The 19,154-nt window shown below is 40.9% G+C and overlaps 1 protein-coding gene across 3 annotated transcripts in view; it reads left to right on the top strand.

Moving 5' to 3' along the window:
* Nucleotides 1-19,154, top strand: part of LOC134038961 (cAMP-specific 3',5'-cyclic phosphodiesterase 4D-like) — a 159,406-nt gene that overhangs the window by 101,231 nt on the left and 39,021 nt on the right. For all 3 annotated transcript variants that reach the window (XM_062484688.1, XM_062484687.1, XM_062484689.1), the window contains 3 exons: nt 14,572-14,608; nt 14,766-14,842; nt 14,930-14,979. In XM_062484688.1, coding sequence (XP_062340672.1) covers nt 14,572-14,608; nt 14,766-14,842; nt 14,930-14,979 — 164 coding nt within the window. The remainder of the gene's footprint in view (nt 1-14,571; nt 14,609-14,765; nt 14,843-14,929; nt 14,980-19,154) is intronic.

The following is a 19,154-nucleotide window of genomic DNA, read 5'->3' on the forward strand; positions in this document are numbered from 1 at the left end:
TGACCAAATGCTTTTTGGCACTGAAATAAAAGCAAATCATTTTAAATTTCATTTGACCACTGTTCAGGAGCTGTTGGCCGAACTTTGGTGTGTTCATGCCTTTACACTGCAAAACTATAAGACTAGAATTAGTGGAACAAGGACCTTTATTCTTACTGGACTGAACTAAAACCACTTCCCATACAATGAACGCCCCTTCCTCTCCCTCGATTTACAACCACCAGAGAGAACTGCTGCCTGGGGTAGCTTTGGAATAACACCTCTTGAGATTTCCACAGTGTTTTAATGCAGAAAAGAAACGTATGAAACTCTTGTGTTTCAGACAGAATATGTTTGCTTGTGTCATGATACTGTCATCAAAAATACTTACGCTACAATGCTAAATGAAAATCAGACCAAGCACTTAGGCAAGCATCTGTTTTATGTTCATTTATGAAGTCTCACTTGATGAATTGTATTGTTTATAGTTTCAAGTTGGAGAGTAATTTAAACTCAAGGGGGATCTACAGGACTAAAGAAAATATGTAAAAAGGACAGGGTCTCACTTGTACTGTCTGGATGTACTAAAAAAAAAAATCTTTTAGACACACTGCTTGCTTACTCCAGAAAGCGGGTTTAGTGAAAACCCTGATTTGGTTAACACTAACCCTGAGTTGAGGCAAACTCTGGGTTTTCCGTTCCACAAAGAGAGGTAACGCGAGGTAAACTGTGGGTCAGTGTCCATGGTCACTGACTCTGTGAACCTAGCCTGCTCGCTGGCAGGTTTTCCTTAACAAACTGCATTTCTACATATCCCCTCCCACTTTCTTAACCTGATACAGCTGGCAGACATGGGGTGTCCTTTCCTGGTTCAGCCGACCGATCTCAAACTAAATTTAATTCGCTTAGCCTTACGTCGGGAGAGGATTATAAAACTGCGATTAGATGTGGTTTAATTCTCTGATGAATACCTAAGTGAATGTTACAGTTTTCCGTCACATTTCATTATTTATTTTGGCAACATTCTCAGCCCTTACATCGCTAATGTTACACACTGTATAACGCACTCAGAACTGACCAAATGCTTTTTGGCACTGAAATAAAAGCAAATCATTTAAATTTCATTTGGTTTTGTTTGCCTACAAATAGAAATCCAACCATGAGTATTTATATATTGTTCCTACAATTAACATTATTCACCTGATCCAGCAAATCAATTTCAAGATCAGCCTTCCTAATCTTCTGCTCTAAGTACACCATTTCTTAGTCAGTTTTTTGCACTTGCTTCATGAGATGCCGTTTGTACAACTCCTTTACTGGTAACTGGGAATACATTAGATTATATTAAATTCCACAGATCTGCATGCAGAATTCATTAACTGATCATCTCACAGTGTGCAGCTATGCTGGCTGATGGACCCCCCTCCTGGCAATGCCCATCCATGCTCTGTTCAACAGGATCAGAATGTGCAATTTGTTTCCCATTCATTATTCTGATCACTTCAGTGTACATTTAAAACTGACAATTACACACAAGACTGTAAATAAAAGTACATGGGTGGCAGTGATGTCGGTAATCTGACCACTTTTTTCAGTAACGAGTAATCTAACGCGTTACTATTTCCAAACCAGTAATCAGATTAAAGTTACTTGTCCAAATCACTATGCGTTACTATTTTGTCATTAATAGTAAAATTTATATTTGATTTCTTCTTGCGTCTCTGGGAGTTACGCCTATGCGACAATTAAGTCACGTTTTCAGCACGAGGGTCACGTCATGTGTATATACATAGACCTACCACTCAGCGACACAAACAACAATGTAGCAGGAGAGAGAGAGATGCGCATTTTCGAGTTGGAAATACAATCACTATTTTGAGTATTTGTCAGCTAAAGATGGAAATATCAAGGTTCGTTGTACACTCTGTGCTGGTGGCGACAAAGTGCTATCAAGCTACAAAAACACGACGTCAAATTTGAAGAAACATTTGGAGTCGCAGCACTGCACAGTCAAACTTATAGAGACGGTTTTCAATAGGTGCGTTGGACTTCATGCAGCGCCGCCGGTGCTATGAAGTCGAACACACCTATTTTTATGTTGAGGCGGCGGGGGTGTTGTCGGCAGCTGCTGAATGTAACTAATAAAGTAACTTGTAATCTAACTTAGTTACTTTTAAAATCAAGTAACTTGTAAAGTAAGTAAGTTACTTTTAAAATCAAGTAACTGTAACGTAACTAAGGTACTTTTTCAAAGTAACTGTGGCAACACTGATGAGGAGATAACTACCAGTAGCTACCATACATGTAGGCATCTCTGCATTCCTCTCTGCGGCAGCAGTCAACGTCTCTTCATCATCATAATCATCATCCTGTGATGAAAAGCATTCTGTTGGGCGTTACTGCTACTATAAATTGAAATAGGCACTAACTGATATTTACTTTGTATCGTGAAATATAATTCAAACCAAAGTGACATAGGCAACAATCACAAGCTTATTGGCCTCTGCAAAATATGCCGTACCTCTTCGAAGTATGTTTTTATATTTCATTTTAAGCTGCTTTTGTTGATGTTGGCTTGTAATAGACCTCATTCACTCGCTAAACTCTGAGTAGACATACTTCGAGTTGATTGAACAAATTCAAATCAGCTGTTCTGGAACAGTTTCCCGTTTTAGGATAAATCAACTCAGAGTTCAGGGTTAAGCTCACAGTTGGTTAAATCCGCTTTCTGGAATACCCCCCTGGACATGTACTCAAGAACTCATCTAAGAAATATTACACTTTTTCTTTTCTTGTGCATCTGTTGCATAATACATAACACACTTTTTCATATCCTTTGTTATGAATTAAACTTGAGGCTAAGTTGATCAGCCCTTACGGTGCATGTCCACTACAGCGGAGCGGGCGGCGTGTCGGCTTCCAATTCATTGTCAATGAACTCGTGTAGGGCATTGTGGGAAGGCGAGCGGAGCAAGCTGGATTTTCTCAACTTTATGTAAATAAGGAACGTTAAATGCTGGTGTTGGCCAATCGGATTGGTTTCTTGTAACGTAGCAACCGTTGGTCATGGTAAACATTTCTAGGTTTCTCAGTTTCAAGATGGAGGAGAAACTTATTAGGTGCGTTCGACATGGACTGCGGCTGCATGAAACGACCGGCGAGAGTAGCCGCTTGCAGTCGGGGAGGAGTTGAAAACGGCTCTGTAAAGTCGGACATTCCAGCTTCTCGTGGTTTGCTGCGTTGACATCAGTCATGGCCGATCAAGCGCTGTTTGCTTACTTTACTTTATTTATAATTAAACTTAGTCTTTCCGTTAGTGAAGAGGCGGACTAAAACCCTTTCTTCAACAAATGTTTAATTCAATTAAACTGTTTGGTCCGGATTTGAGCGTTGGCGAAACTGAAGGTGTCAGAATAATTACAAAACACGCGTCAAAGTTGTCGTGTGTGAGTCTGGCCAATCATGAAATAGCTGTGTCGTCATTTGAACCCGTGCAGTTGCTCTTGAGAAATGCGCTCGGCTACACAGCCGGCAGTTCTTGAATCGATCTCACGGTACTTTGATGGCTACGTCACAGTGACCTAGCCTCGGAACCGTCTCAAGTCGGACAAAAAGTCTAACCAGAATTCACTGTTTCAAGTCAGCCGCCTGCAGCCGGCTGCAGCGCTGCATGAAGTCAGGTCATGTCGAACGCACCTATTGTGTCTGCACATCCAGTCTTTTTTGATACGTCTCTGTACGATTACAGAGATCTTAACAAAAATGATGCCTGGTGCAGGGTTGCCAAGGTTGTCAACGGTCATGGTAAACATTTCTAGGTTTTACAATTTCAAGATGGAGCAGAAATGTATCGTATGTGTCTGCACACCCAGTTCTGTTCAGAACAAAGTGACGTAATGTGACAAGCCTGAATTTAAAAATTATATTAAAATAACTAGAGAGAGTACAATTTCTGGGGAAATTGTAGGGTGTGCATGCTTGCGTCGGTTGCAGGTGGGTCCGTCCCCTTAAGTTTTCCCCTTCTAGTGATATTTTCAAGCATTTAGCCTACTCATATTGCATAATTCATTAAGAACCCCCTTTGAAACAAGCTATTGAAACAACGCTGTCACCGGCAGTATTTCAGATGGAATCGCAATGGCTAAAGCGCCGGAAATGAGAACATTTCTTTTGACATACAGTTTAGGCTGTGGCATTGAAGACTAGCCTGGTCCTAACCAGACCCTCGTAAATTTCATTTGTACAGAGGGTCTGGGATCGCTCCATTGACAAGCGTTAACTTCCTTAAAGGCGGGTACTCTGTTGAAGTTTAAAACTATTGGATCTGCCCAGAGCCACTCTGATCTGCCATAACCAATCACTAGTCTTCGCCTTAGCCAACTCCTTCACCACTACTGTAACGGAGCTAGCTGCCATAGCTGGAAAATCTAAAGATTGTTCTTGCTCCGGCTTTAACTTTTGGATATTCGGCAGCGACTCCGCCGCCATTACTGACCTACAACTCAAACTAGCGAACAACATCAACGTCATCGTTCTCAGCCATTCCCTCTGTTCGCTGATTGGACCTACAAAAATGTTGTTTCTGAAAACCGACTAATACACCGAAATCCCAGACCTAGTACAGAAGCAAAATCAAAATTGAGCAGAAGTATGTAGGAGGGCAGAGCCAGGCTAATTGAAGACAGCAACGCACCACAAAAGCTTGAGTTTAAATTAGTGGTGGGCCGTTATCGGCGTTAACGCGCTGCGACTCTTATCAGCGATAAAAAAAAATATCGCCGTTAATCTATTCTCAAAGTTGGGTTGGGAGCTGGGTCTATACTACGCAAGCTATGATGACTTTCACCTTGATATTTTAGCGCGGATGTATACCTAGCCGAATTGCACTGTAGGGGGCGAGACCGAGTCTTCGAAGCTGTGTGTATGCCTTGTGTATGATATTATCACATCAAACGCGATGTGCTAACATGGATGCAGTATGAAGGCGCCTGGTTTGCTTCAGGGAAAATTTATTTTTAAGAAGCTTCCCAATGGAAACCTCGACAAGACTAAGGTTGTTTGCACCTTGTGCTATGCGGAATGAGTTTACTGTAGGTATTCTTCCAGTCTCAAATACCACCTAAACGCAAAGCGTCCCTTAGCTAATGCGGAAGATGCCGTGCCAAGCACTGATGTAGCGCAGGGGAAGAGTCGTCGTCAAACTACGATGTTTGAGTGCAACCGAGGCAAGCCCGTCAGCACAGCTCTATCAGCCAAGCTAACTAATATAATAAACAGTTAATAAACACAAGTACATCTTATTGAACATAATTTATTTTCATCACCAATTATCATAGTAGAACAGCTTTCTCAAGCAGTTTGTGATGCATTTTGGAAACAGGAGACGAGCTCCTGGTCTAATGCGCCACCTGGCTTGAGAAACCCGTTCTCAAAGACTTACTTTTAGTCATTATTTGGGTAGCACACATATTCTGAATGCCTTTGGCGGAATTCAAATGAGCCATTTTAATCTAAATTAATCTAGAATAACGCCAAGATTACAGTGAGATTAATCTAGATTAAAAAAATTAATCTATGCCCACCACTAATAATAATATATATGTGAGAGAACAAAGGTTGTGCTCTTGCCGAAGGCAAGCACACACAATAATAATATATATAGAAGTCAGGTGGCTGAGCGGTGAGGGAATCGGGCCAGTAATCATAAGGTTGCCGGTTCGATTCTTGGCTGTGCAAAATGACGTTGTGTCCTTGGGCAAGGCACTTCACCCTGCTTGCCTCGGGGGGGAATGTCCCTGTACTTACTGTAAGTCACTCTGGATAAAAGCGTCTGCTAAATGACTAAAAAAATATATATATATGTGAGAGAACAAAGGTTGTGCCCTTGCTGAAGGCAAAGCACACCCAATTAACTCATCCATGAGTACACATCTTATATTGCTGCAAACCAAATTACAGCTTCTTACTTTAAGATTTGAGTATGTAAATTGAAGGATTCATATATCTATGTGTCTATTCCAATATGTAATGATAGTATTCAATGACACAAATCTGTGTTCTAGAAAGAGTGGTCTGGAGTCGCAGAGGTCCCATAATATCAGCTTTAATGCAGCAGTTGGAAATCAACAAGTACAGAGCTCTGGGGTTGTCTACGTTTCCCTACCCGCAACAGAGTTTGGGCTGGTTCACGAAGTCCAACTGGCTATCTGTCCCTCCCCAGCATATATTTATACAGTGCAATTGAAACACAAGTATCAAAAAAGGGTTGAGCTTGTTCTCTCGTGCATCAGGGAGTTGTTCTTGCCTACGCGTCCCACCTGCTTGGGTGCCGTCTCCACCCGGTTTCAAGGTTGTTTCTGAAAATGAAGAGATAGAGACACAAAGAACAGCCTGCTTCCCACACTCAGTGTGAGACCCAATGTTTAAGCCTGGGCACACTTCTAAGTTCATGACTTTAATAAGCACATTGCATAACTTTAATAAGCACAATATATTCTTTAATCCCTCTTTTGATCTCTGAAAACACCAGAGATCAATCAACATAGCCCGGACCAACTACCGTCTCCTCGTCCTGGTCAGCCAGCCCCAGCAACGGCATTTGGAACCCCGTCTTTGGGTTCTCCACAGCCGAGACAATGATTCGGTTTCACAGGGACCTGATACACGGGATACAGCAACAATCATGTTGATATTGATATAGCACACTCTTAAGTAAAATAGCGGAAACCTTCTTAGTCCAGAACAATTCTAGTGTGGTCAAGCAGTATCACTCTTGACCTAGTCGTAACCCTCTTTTCCGGACTCTCACATTCGTAGCAATAGCAAAAGGTTCACTGGCCCTTCTGGCCGTTCTCCACCAACTCCTGCAACGTACGACTGGATTCTGGAGCAGCACAACACATGCTCCAGTGGTACCACGTACTTCCTTTCCCCAGCACCCTTAGGGCGTGCAAGGTTCTCTCGATGACCTTGAATGGTCCTGTCCATAAATGTACAACAGGCTTCTCCGAACATCGGATGATGTATTGGGGCAGGTGGGGCAGGGTCTTCAAGGGGAAGGGGGGGGGGGGGGCAGACCACTCCTAGGTCTGATGGGGCATAGGGGCAGATGGGGCAGGGTCTCCAAGGGGAAGGGGTAGATCATCCAGTGAGAAGGGGGGGGGACAGGGTCTCCAGGGGAATGGGGCCTTAGAACAGGGGTTAGGTAGTCAGACCCGCCGGTCTGACTCGTCCTGAAGCAGAAAAGAGTTACAGTCCCAGCATCACCTTATCTCCCATGATCCATGATCAAGCAGTAACTGAGTCAAATGAGATGCAAACAGTCGAACACCAATGATTAAACACAGATATTGAAATCAAGAACCCATTCGAGGATTAAAGTGGATATTTTTAAAGTTCAAATAAATCCCTCTTTTCACACCCTTTTAGGGTGTGACAACAAACACAAATGAAAAAATATCCCATTACTGATTACACAATGTTGGCATACAAATCAACAATAACGATGAAACTATGCAGCGTTATGGCCAAGTGGTGAGGACACACTGGACACAGTGGGAAAACCCTAATGATGTTATAGGGGAAAACCCACCGTCACTCCACAGAGTGGACATTCGACATCCATGTATCCACGGCAGACCTGGACATACTCACAGGCCCCCTTCACCACATACATACAACTTTAGCCAAGCTTTTAGAATTGTAATAAAATAAAATAAATTTGAAACAAATAGAAAAACCAGAAATTAGACAGGATATTTTAAAGTTCTCATAAGATCCCTCCTTTCATTGATAACTTTAATCAATACCCAATCTCCTCGTTTGACTCCTCCACTCTTTGGTTTACTGCTTCACCTGGAACAGAATTTAGCAGAAGACATCTCTTTTCTCGTGAGCATTAGGTTTAAGTTGTGTAATTATGATCTTCTATAATTCAATTCAAATGTTGTTAATGCATCTGGTACAGGACTGGGAAAGATTTCAATCCACTGTAAACATATCTATAATTACCAGGCAGTATTGACCCTTCAGTTTTCTTATTGTTGAGCAAACACATGTAACAGCATCTAATAAGACAATACATCATCATTTGATATTCAACTCCTATTAGTCATGCCTAGAAATGACAATCTGTTTCTTTGTTCCCTTCTTTAGAAAATCAACTGTTAGTCTAATTTCTTTCACTTCAAAAAACCTTTTCTGTCTGTTAAAACAGTTAAGTTTAAGACCAATATTGTTTTAGATTCTCTATTTTACCAAATCACACCTCTTTTTATCAAAGATATGATAAAAGCAATTTTCATTATGCCAAACCAGAATCCGTATGCTTCTTAAATGAAATATAAACCAAATAATGTTCTTAATGTAGCTATTAACCAAACATGTTTCCCAACTATATTTTCTATAAAGGTCAGATAGGTAGAACTTCATAACTCGTTTTGCTGCAGTTCAAAACGAGCCAATTAGCTCAAACCATCATACCCACAATTTATCAGACTTGATGAGTCTTCCCAAATTATTTCAGAACTGAATGTTATAATAACCCTCTTCATAATACAACATTATCACAGCCTAACTGTTTATCCCAAACAGTATGCCTGAGGCTCTGATAAAACTCTCAAATAAAACTTAAAACCAAATTACAATTAAACTCCAAATAAAAGTACATTTAGTTATTTTCTCTTTCTCATTTTTAACCAAATTATATCTAATACCTTTATCAAAACTCTTAAAAACCCTAGATTTTACTATTTTGACTTAAAATGTTATCCCATATACCTTCAAAGTATATTCATAGTTTCCTCTTCAAAACATCAGTGTTTAAACCTATCTCTTCACATCCACAAAACGTTCTTGTTTTATTTCATAACCTTCCATGATCCTCTCTAAACCAATCTTTTATGTAACTTTCCAATTGCTTCCTCATAATTTTTCACATACATTTCCTCAAACCATTCTTTGACCAACACAGCTGTTTAGCGTTTACCGTCTATTCACTTAATTTTGCTCTAGTATAACTCTTCCAATTGTATTAGAACCAATTTATAAACCAGGGGTATACCCTCTGGGATCACCTTTGTAAGATCTCAACGTAACTGGACTCTTTTAGCCCCCACCTTTCTCCAACTCTCCTCGGGATTTCTGTAACTTCTTGGTCAAAGAAAAAAGCACGAGATTGATAAAAGTGAGTGATCTCACAATTTGACAACTTGTAAGACTTTGCACTGAAGGCAATTATGGTCCTTGGAGGACACCTAGTGGATTTATTTATTTATTTATAAAGAACGACAGATCTGTTTAAAATACCGTTCAACTCAACCCGATTCCACACAAATATTACTTTTTCAGGTACTGTGACCCTTTTGTACCGGAGAGGACAAAGGAAAGAAAAAATAAACACACACAAGACAAATTCAGGGACTCTAACCCTTGGAGTGTATTTTAACCTCTCCTTTTTTTAAACACAAAACAAGTTCAGGTACTCTAACCCTTGGAGTGCTCCTTTTTTAAACACAAAACAAGTTCAGGGACTCTAACCTTTGGAGTGTATTTTAACCTCTCCTTTTTTAAACACAAAACACGTAGGCCTACAGGGACTCTCACCCTTTTTGAAGAGGACTCTAACCTCTCCTTGACAAAGACAAACCACGTGTTAGGACTCTCACCCTTTTGAAGAGGACTCTAACCTCTCCTTGACAAAGACAAGACACGTATAGGGACTTTCACCCATTTGAAGAGGACTCTAACCTCTCCTTGACAAAGACAAAACACGTGTAGGGACTTCCACCCTTTTGGAGAGGACTAACCTCCCCTTGACGAAGACAAAACTTAAAAACGGTTGATTTCCCACCACTGTTGGTTTGACTAGGTATGATGAAACATAGTAATCGTCTAAATTTGGTTCTCAGTTCCGAATAGCAGTACTTTGAATTAACAGGTGTCTGCTTACCTTTTTTTTATGTTGAGGCGCCTCTGACGATTACTTCTGCCTCCTCGTACCGGTGTATGGGTCTTTCTCCCGATCTGTCGGTCGGGCCGGAACCCTCTGGACTCCCTCTTCTCAGTGTCGGGGTCACCATTTGAAGGATTCATATATCTATGTGTCTATTCCAATATGTAATGATAGTATTCAATGACACAAATCTGTGTTCTAGAAAGAGTGGTCTGGAGTCGCAGAGGTCCCATAATATCAGCTTTAATGCAGCAGTTGGAAATCAACAAGTACAGAGCTCTGGGGTTGTCTACGTTTCCCTACCCGCAACAGAGTTTGAGCTGGTTCACGAAGTCCAACTGGCTATCTGTCCCTCCCCAGCATATATTTATACAGTGCAATTGAAACACAAGTATCAAAAAAGGGTTGAGCTTGTTCTCTCGTGCATCAGGGAGTTGTTCTTGCCTACGCGTCCCACCTGCTCGGGTGCCGTCTCCACCCGGTTTCAAGGTTGTTTCTGAAAATGAAGAGATAGAGACACAAAGAACAGCCTGCTTCCCACACTCAGTGTGAGACCCAATGTTTAGGCCTGGGCACACTTCTAAGTTCATAACTTTAATAAGCATAATGCATAACTTTAATAAGCACAATATATTCTTTAAAATACGCTCTCAAACCGTATGTGTAGCATCTGCCTTCCGCAGCGTCAAACTTGTCATTTATCCATTGAAAGTGGTTGGGTGGACGATAATGGGGCCCCTTGGCTAATTGCTAAAATCAGGAAAATAAAATGTCTAGGCATATGCTTATTGAATTTTAAAACCGGAATGTTATACTATAGGTGTGTATCTATATATTAAAGTACAATGCTGTGACATAACGTTTTTAATTTGTTTTATATCGACATTTTGGTAAACTTTCTAACGAGCGTCGAGAGCTAGGTGGACGATAATGGGACCCCTTACGCTACACGTCAACGTTTATGTCTGATAAATCAACAGCACAGATAGTTACATACTAGCTAGTTATAGCTAACAGATCTTTTTTTCTTTTTTTGTGTTGACGTTAGCTAGCTAGCGTCGGCAGCTGTGTACCTAGCAAGCAATAGCAGCATTTGTATCAGTTAAATGTACGTAGTTAAATATCAGCTAATATTCAACTGTAAAGTATATACCTTTTAAAGGATCCCTTGGTAAATCAGCCTCTGCCGGGTAGAAAAGGACATTTTTGAAAAAATAAAAAAGTTAACACCAACATTTAGTGGCAAAATCCATTGTTATGTTTACGAAATTTATTTTAGATATAGTATTTACATTGTCATTTAGGAGACGCTCTTATCCAGAGGGACTTACAGTAAGTACAGGGACATTCCCCCTGAGGCAAGTAGGGTGAAGTGCCTTGCCCAAGGACACAACGTCATTTGACACGGCCGGGAATCGAACCAACAGCCTTCTGATTAATAGCCTGATTCCATAACCGCTCAGCCATCTGACTCTGCGTAGTATAAGTTTAGCTAGCATGCAAATACTGAGGATAGCCTACCGAAGTTGAGTTAGCCAATGTCAATGCTAGCTAACGTTAGTTTGCTAGTTGTAGGCTATATAACATTTCACTGGGTCTTGCAGCGCTGCTTGATTTACTGAAATTATTATGAAATGTTATGTTCTACTAGCCATTTGCCTACTTTAGCAAGTCACAGTATTTCCCACCCCTGATAGTGTAACTGAGGCGACACAGTAAATAATTCCTCATTCAAGTAATAAGCCCCCGTAAAGCTTTACATGGATTGACTCCATTGTATATCTCAGATCTTCTTATGCTATATCACACTTCCAGGCCCCTTACGCCTGGGACACACTGGCTGTGAAGCGCCTGGATGCGCCGCGATCGGCTACGACTGAGCAAAAAGCTGTTCACAGTAGACCTTTCAGCTACTCTGAGCTTTCCTTTTTCACTGACATGGTACATAAACATGGCATAGGCAATATTTAGGAAACATGTTATTCCAACAGCATCCCAGCATTGATGCTTCTACATTGTCCTTGTAAAAATCCTTGTGCTTTTCAACTTCGAGAAATAATTTGATGTCGTCCATCTCCTTGAATTTATAGCCAATGCCAGTATTTCTTATTTATACTTTAACAAAATTATTTTTTGAGGTGACACAGCATTCCATTTGGGGAGGCATTGCCCCCCAATGCTAGCCTGATCCTAACCAGACTCTCGTACATTTAATTTGTACAGAGAGTCTGGCCTCTCTCCATTGACAAGCGTTGACTTCCTTGTAGGCGGGTACTCTGTTGAAGTTTAAAACTATTGGATCTGCCCAGAGCCACTCTGATCTGCCATAACCAATCGCTAGCGTTCGCCTTAGCCAATTCCTTCACCACTACTGGAACAGAGCTAGCTGCCGTAGCTGGAAAATCAAACTGTTCCAAAACCCCGTAGGGAGGAGGGCCACAACATCATGGCCACCAACAATACTCTCAAAACTTGTTCTTGCTCTGGCTTTAGCTTATGGATATTCGGCAGCGTTGCCACAACGGACCGAATGGCTTCGCTTGCATCTTACTCTGCCGCCATTACGGAACTACAACACAAACTAGCGCACGACAGCCACTCCCTCTGAGTGGCTGTCCCTCCCTCTTTTCTACCGGCTGATTGGCCGGTAGAAAATTAACCGGAGGCATCTGACTTACTTACCTCATGGCCAGACCTAGTACAGAAGCAAAATCTAAATTGAGCGGAAGTACGTAAGAGGGCAGAGCCAGGCTACCCCAATGCCCCCCTTGGAGCCGACCCTGGGTTCATGTACTCACAATATCGATTAAAATACCACTTTTACACAAAACTTTTATAAAAATATACAACATTTTACTAGTGCAATATTACAGTAGAATACATGTTACACCACTGGTCACTCAACCAGTCGTTTGTCGGCTGGGCTAGCGAGCTAGCAGTGGCACAGATCAGTCACGTAATGTGATGAAACTGAATTTAAAAGTATAAAAACACACCAGGGACACTGACAACATTGGCAACCCTGCACCGTGCATTATTATTTTAATGTAATCTTTAAATTCAGGCTTGTCACATTCCGTAACTTTGGTCTGAACAGAACTGGGTGTGCAGACACATACGATAAATTTCTCCTCCATCTTGAAATTGTAAAACCTAGAAATGTTTACCATGACCAACGGTTGCTACGTTACAAGAAACAAGAAACCAATCCGATTGGCCAACGCTAGCGTTTAAATCTCCTAATTTACATAAAGTTGAGAAAATCCAACTTGCAACGCTCTGCTCCGCTCCGCTTGCCTTCCCACAATGCCCTACGCGCGCGTCAACGCCCGGTTTCATTGAAAATGAATTGGAAGCCGCCGCCCGCTCCGCTGTAGTGGTCACGCACCGTTGCTTGCAAATATTTTTTATGCAATTCTCCCTTTTTTAAACAATTATTAATTAGTTAAACAATTATTTGCTCTCTTTTGTCAAGTAACTTAACTTTTATCAGTTTTATCTGTTTGTGAACTTAAAGTATAACATATTTAAACTACTGACTGCCACTGAATATTGCAACATTGCAGATAGCAGTCTTTTCATCTTAAGCTTGGTTGTAGTTGACCTTTCCAAGGTCAAAGATGATTTGGGAATATCATTCTTCCTCCATGGAGTAGATCCAAGAGGCCTTTACATGGTAAATCAAGATACAGCAAGGAGAGAGAAAAAGAGAGACATTGCTTGGAGGGAGAAAAAGATAGTTTAAAGAGAAACCAAAGAGCTGGGAGTTGGAAGGTAATGTTTCCTTGGTGATTTTCCAAAAATAAATAAATAAACCAGCAGACCCAGGGACCTAGTTAAGATTGGAAAAGTGGGGGTCTGAGGAAAGGAATAGTTTTCTTGGCACAGTTTATGTCCTTGTATCTGTCAGCAGATGGATTTAGGCCTGACCTTTGTCAGAGTGGAACCACTCAAAGCCTTGGTGTTCCACTGTTCCTTCACTCAGACAGGTCCTGCTGACACACAGTTGGCACGTGAGCAGACACTCAAACATTGTCGGACTGACACACAGACAAAAATACAGAGAAAGAGACAGAAAGACAGACGATATGCTAAAAAAACAGAACCTGCATTGTAAATGAATAGACTGGAAACACAAGCAAAACGTTTTTTGTCTCATAATTTTCTGAAAATTATTTCAAATGAACCAAAAACGTTTTGGTAACCTAAAACTCACTTCAAGGAGTTATCTTCCTTTCATCTATGGTATAGATGTATAAATTCTATACAGTAGATTTAGTCGGATGTGATTAAAAGGGAAGACATTTATTTTAACATTGGATATAGTGCAAGGTTTGACCAGTGTGCTTATCCAATTGCCTTGATGTCCCTTGTCACACAGACACACCCTATATTTATTTTAAATATATATAAAAATGTCTCATTTTATTCATTGTACTGTATATTTAATGTACACATTTTTGTAAGATGACTCAATAGTAGAGAACATTGCAAGAATCTCAATATATGGTTTATCAGTGTTGACAACTGCATGTAATATCTTCTTCACCTTACTTGTTAAATTTTTCCCCCAAATGTTAGAGGATTACTGTGTCTCTGTGTGTGTGTTAACCTGCAGCCTCTCTCTTCCTCTCTTGCAGTCATGGGGATGACCTGATAGTCACACCATTTGCACAGGTTAGACTGGAATTCACTTTATTAGATAACATTTATAATTTTGATTGAATATCCAACTTGCATTTGGTTATGCTTTTCTAATCCTTTGAAAGAGCATACGTGAAGCATTATAATTGATGTCATATACTGTACTTTCACTGTTTCCCAAATGACTTAGGTCCTGGCTAGTTTGAGAACAGTACGGAATAACTTTGCTGCACTAACCAACTTGCAACAAGACAGAGCCTCAAACAAGTGAGTTATATCTAAAACATGATTTATACAGTGTTTTTCATTGCCATGCATTTTTACAATCCATAATTGCCATGTTTCCTTTCTCAGGCGATCACCCATGTGTAACCAGCCTCCCATTGCCAAGTTCTCTTTCTCAGGTGAGACCACTACACACACTGTCAACAACTTGACACGGTAGTAAGTTCAGAACACAAGGAGATCAGCTTCATCCATCAATCTAATAATGGCAGGAATCTCTGTGTGGTTTTATAAAGGGATTTTAGGGCAATTAGTTTTCCACGATTATCTCGAGAACCGGGTACTGTGCAAAGTTCTAATTTTGCAGATGTCCATTTCAGAACCCAAGGGAGTGCAATGCTACATTGATTTTTGTCGCTTGGAGTGCGTCTAGTGACTTACATATCTGAAAGGAGTTTTAAGGTTTAATTAGATTTTCACCCATCAATCTTTGTGTTATATTGCAAGAAGAAAGTAACACGAGGCAGGCATTAACTTCACTCTTTATCGAAAGTAGGAGCAGCTCTACAGCATGGTACATCGCTTTGTTAGCCTATTCTCGAACCTTAAGTCCTTCTCTCTCAGTACATGGTAATCCCACACATAACAGAACATTACAGCGACACGTAGTGGTGTGGTGGCATAAGGAGGACACAACACTTTGGTAAATGTGTCTTTATATACATGAAAAGAAAACATACAGAAAGTTAAAATATGTAAATACAGCCTGTAAGCACTCAGGTTTGTAGGGGTCTAGTAAATGCTGTTCCAAATATGTACACACAGGGGAGACAAAGAGCACATGAAACTGGTGCCTTTATATGGTTTGATTACTGGTGTTTACCAAGCTGTGAAATACAAGACTTTGATATTATATGAGATCTATGATAAATGCAGTTTCATATACAAAAGGTATCTTCACACTAAGAAACAGTATTGGTTGCCTCTGCTTAGGATCGGATGTCCAATTAAATTCTCAAGCCTTTCAGGCCCAAGTCTAAATCACAAAATCGGATTATATATACTGTATTTTCCATGTCAGTGCTCAGCCTACTGACAAACAAACAGAAACTTACATACACAATCAGGAACACACACAAACCGTGGTGGGGCAGGATGTAAAACCACCTTAACATTGTGTTATGATGTTTGAGATAAGTACAATATTTTATAGATTATGTTGGTTTAAAATATCTAACAGTCTCTGCTCAGACTTAAGTTTATTAATTTCTAGCACCTCAAGTAGTTTTCCTCAGGTAAAGGTGAAGACTAAAGATACAATATACAGCTTGAATACATTTATAGTCTGTCTCACAGTCTAGACCAGGGCTCTTCAATTAGTTTGGAGCTGGGGCCGGTTCTTGAAATTGAGGCAAAGTCAGGGGCCGGAGGATATGAGTAATCACGGTAACAAATAAAGAAATTACAACAACATACTGAAGGAGTCAATATATTATATTTTGTAAGTGCATATAACAACATATGCCCATGAGGCCGCATAGGCCCAAGGATTCAAAAATCAAACCAGGTGAGCAATAACCAAGCCATATTAACAGACAATTGGAGAAAATGCAATTAACTAACAAAAATGGAAGACTAAGGGCGGTGGGGGCCCCTGGGCTTGGGTCATTTTCGGGCCCTACCAACTATACATGACTTTAAATAGAACAAAATGATACATACACAAGCTACTATATGTATTTAGAGATCACGATTCTGAACAAACAACTAAACAAAATAACATTATTTATGTGAATTGCTGAAGTCTATTTAAAATGTTTAATTAATCTGAATTATTAAAAAAAAACTTGGTTTGAATGCATGATTCAACTACTCAAATACTTCACTTGTTTCATGGATGAATCAGCATTTTTGAACTAATCTCCTGAATTAACGATTCAATGACTAAATGTTCCCCAATGACAAAACATTTTTTTAAGTTATTAGGCGCGTTCGACATGGACTGACTTTATGCAGCACCGCAGCCGGCTGCAGGCGGCTGCCTTGAATCTGAGAATGCCATTGGCTGCTTCAAGTCAGCCGGGCTGCAGGCGGCTGCAGACGACGCCGGCGCTGCATGAAGTCGAATCTAAAATACCATGGTCTGGGTGAATACTCGATTCTGATTGTCTGCAGCCAATCAGCCAAGTAGTTCCAGCAAAACTGTTCACCGTTCTAAATTATTGAGCGGGCTACGTTGTATGAGCAAAGAACATCTTTCCTTGGTATGAGCCTGTACAAAGTGTCTGAAATAAGTAACAATAACAGGGAATATCAGGGACGCAGTCACACAGTCAAAACCTCCGTTTACAATTTTGAGAAACTTTACCAAGCAAACATGTAATTACAACAATGAGTGACTTCAATATTTCTTTGAACCTATTTGGAAAATGTTACTTTTCTGAATTTACTGTGTCAGTCAGTGTCACGTAACCGCTCATCTCACATCCCATTCGATTCACTTCGCTAGTCAACCTAGCTCTACTTCAGACATGCTGCGGCCAACACATACAAATCTTGATTTGATTTGGGGACAATGACATGGCTAGATTGCTGGCTAGTCTTGTTGTTAAACATACTGTCAAATTATAATTACTGTTTGGAGAATATGTCAACTTTGATGCGATCATCTCACATCCATTTGCTATTCAACCCGCTACACATGCTGCGGCCGTACTGTAGCCTAGTACTAGTATATGGCCGATACCTTGTTCGTGAAAACCTTGATATTGATTTGGGGACAATGACATGGCTTGTTAGCTAGCTAGTCTTCTTGTCAAACATATTGTCAAATTATATTTACGGTTTGTCAACCGTACACAATGTTCTTGTCTATGAATCTTGCTAGCATAACTTAGCTTTCTGGCTAATAGCTCAGTCCTCCACTGCACGTAAACGGGCGGGGCCCCCTACAGGACGGGGCCCATGGGCTGGAGCCCAGTCAAGCCCAATGGTAAGTCCGGCCCGGGTCACAAACTGAATGAGGTTACCGGACCACACTCCGGGGGCCAGTCCAAAGCTGCTCGGGGGCCGGATTCGGCCCGCGGGCCGCCTATTGAAGAGCCCTGGTCTAGACCGTAGCTCCTCCTGTCCAGCTGATTGACCCAGTGCTACACAAAAGGTTGGAAAAATTGGTGATTGAAATAGACCCGTTTGGTGTCCATTTCCATTTCCAATCAAGGCCCTGATCTGCTCACTATCACCTTCCAATGCAGATTGATTGGAATGATTATGAAGCAAGTTAAATTTGGAAGAGAGTGAGGATAGTAAGGTAGTATGGCCTCCTCTGCTTCCCAAACACGCTGCCATGTTGCCTAGTAACAGGGGACAACTGTGTTTTGGAGAGGCAAGGATGAAGTGTGTGCATTTACAATTTGAGAACACTCAAGAAAATAGATGATCTTCTGAGTTACTTAAGGGGATGTTTTGTAGCTGTGAATCACAGATGCTCTGGTTTTGTATCAAACTAGGTAATAACACGGCTACTGACTTTTATTGCCAACATTATGAATGTCAGTGGCATTGCTCAACCTTGAAGAATAGGCATTTCCTGACAAATTGGATACTCTGCGCGGGACTTTTTTGCCATCTGTAACAAAACCCTAATCCCAGATCCACATCCAGATCACTGGTGATCCACTTCACGGCTTAGTCCAAACCTGATATTACCCTGTGAGGGGCGGTCCCTGTATGTCACACTTTAACAGGAGAAGTATGCCATTGACGTCAGAGGAGATGTTGTCAGCAAGGACAGAGGACACTCCCCCCCCCCCCCTTTAAAAACCTGCACAAACAGATAACAAGGGAGGAAGTGAGAGAAGTCCGAAATAGAGGGTTAATTAGATAAAATGAAGAAGGATGATAAACATGGAAACATAGAAGGAGAGATACATAAGAGTGGTAGGGGCAATTTGAAAGACAGAAGTTAACAGCCGTGGTGGCCGTGGGATAGTTTGATGGAAATAGAGTGAAGCCACCAGGAAGAAAGTAAAACAGAAAAGAGGAGAGATTACAGGTTGAGACAGCCAGACAAAGAGACATCAAGAACTATAATCCTCTTTAACTGTCTTTCTTTCCATCCTTCCATTCTTTTCCCTAGCACCATCAGTCTCCCTCTATCTATCCATCTCTCCACTTTTCTTTCTCTCCTTTACATCATTTTATGAGTCACAGAGAGGCGTAACATTTTGGATATGAATGATATTACACTTACAGACGCTCGAACCATTCAAGCAAGAGACAAAACAAGAACACCAGATTCTCAACCCCAAACCAACACTTTGCCAATGTTGATGCATTGCTCCAATTGCTTTAT

Source organism: Osmerus eperlanus, chromosome 18, assembly GCF_963692335.1.
Source record: "Osmerus eperlanus chromosome 18, fOsmEpe2.1, whole genome shotgun sequence".
Lineage (NCBI taxonomy): Eukaryota > Metazoa > Chordata > Actinopteri > Osmeriformes > Osmeridae > Osmerus > Osmerus eperlanus.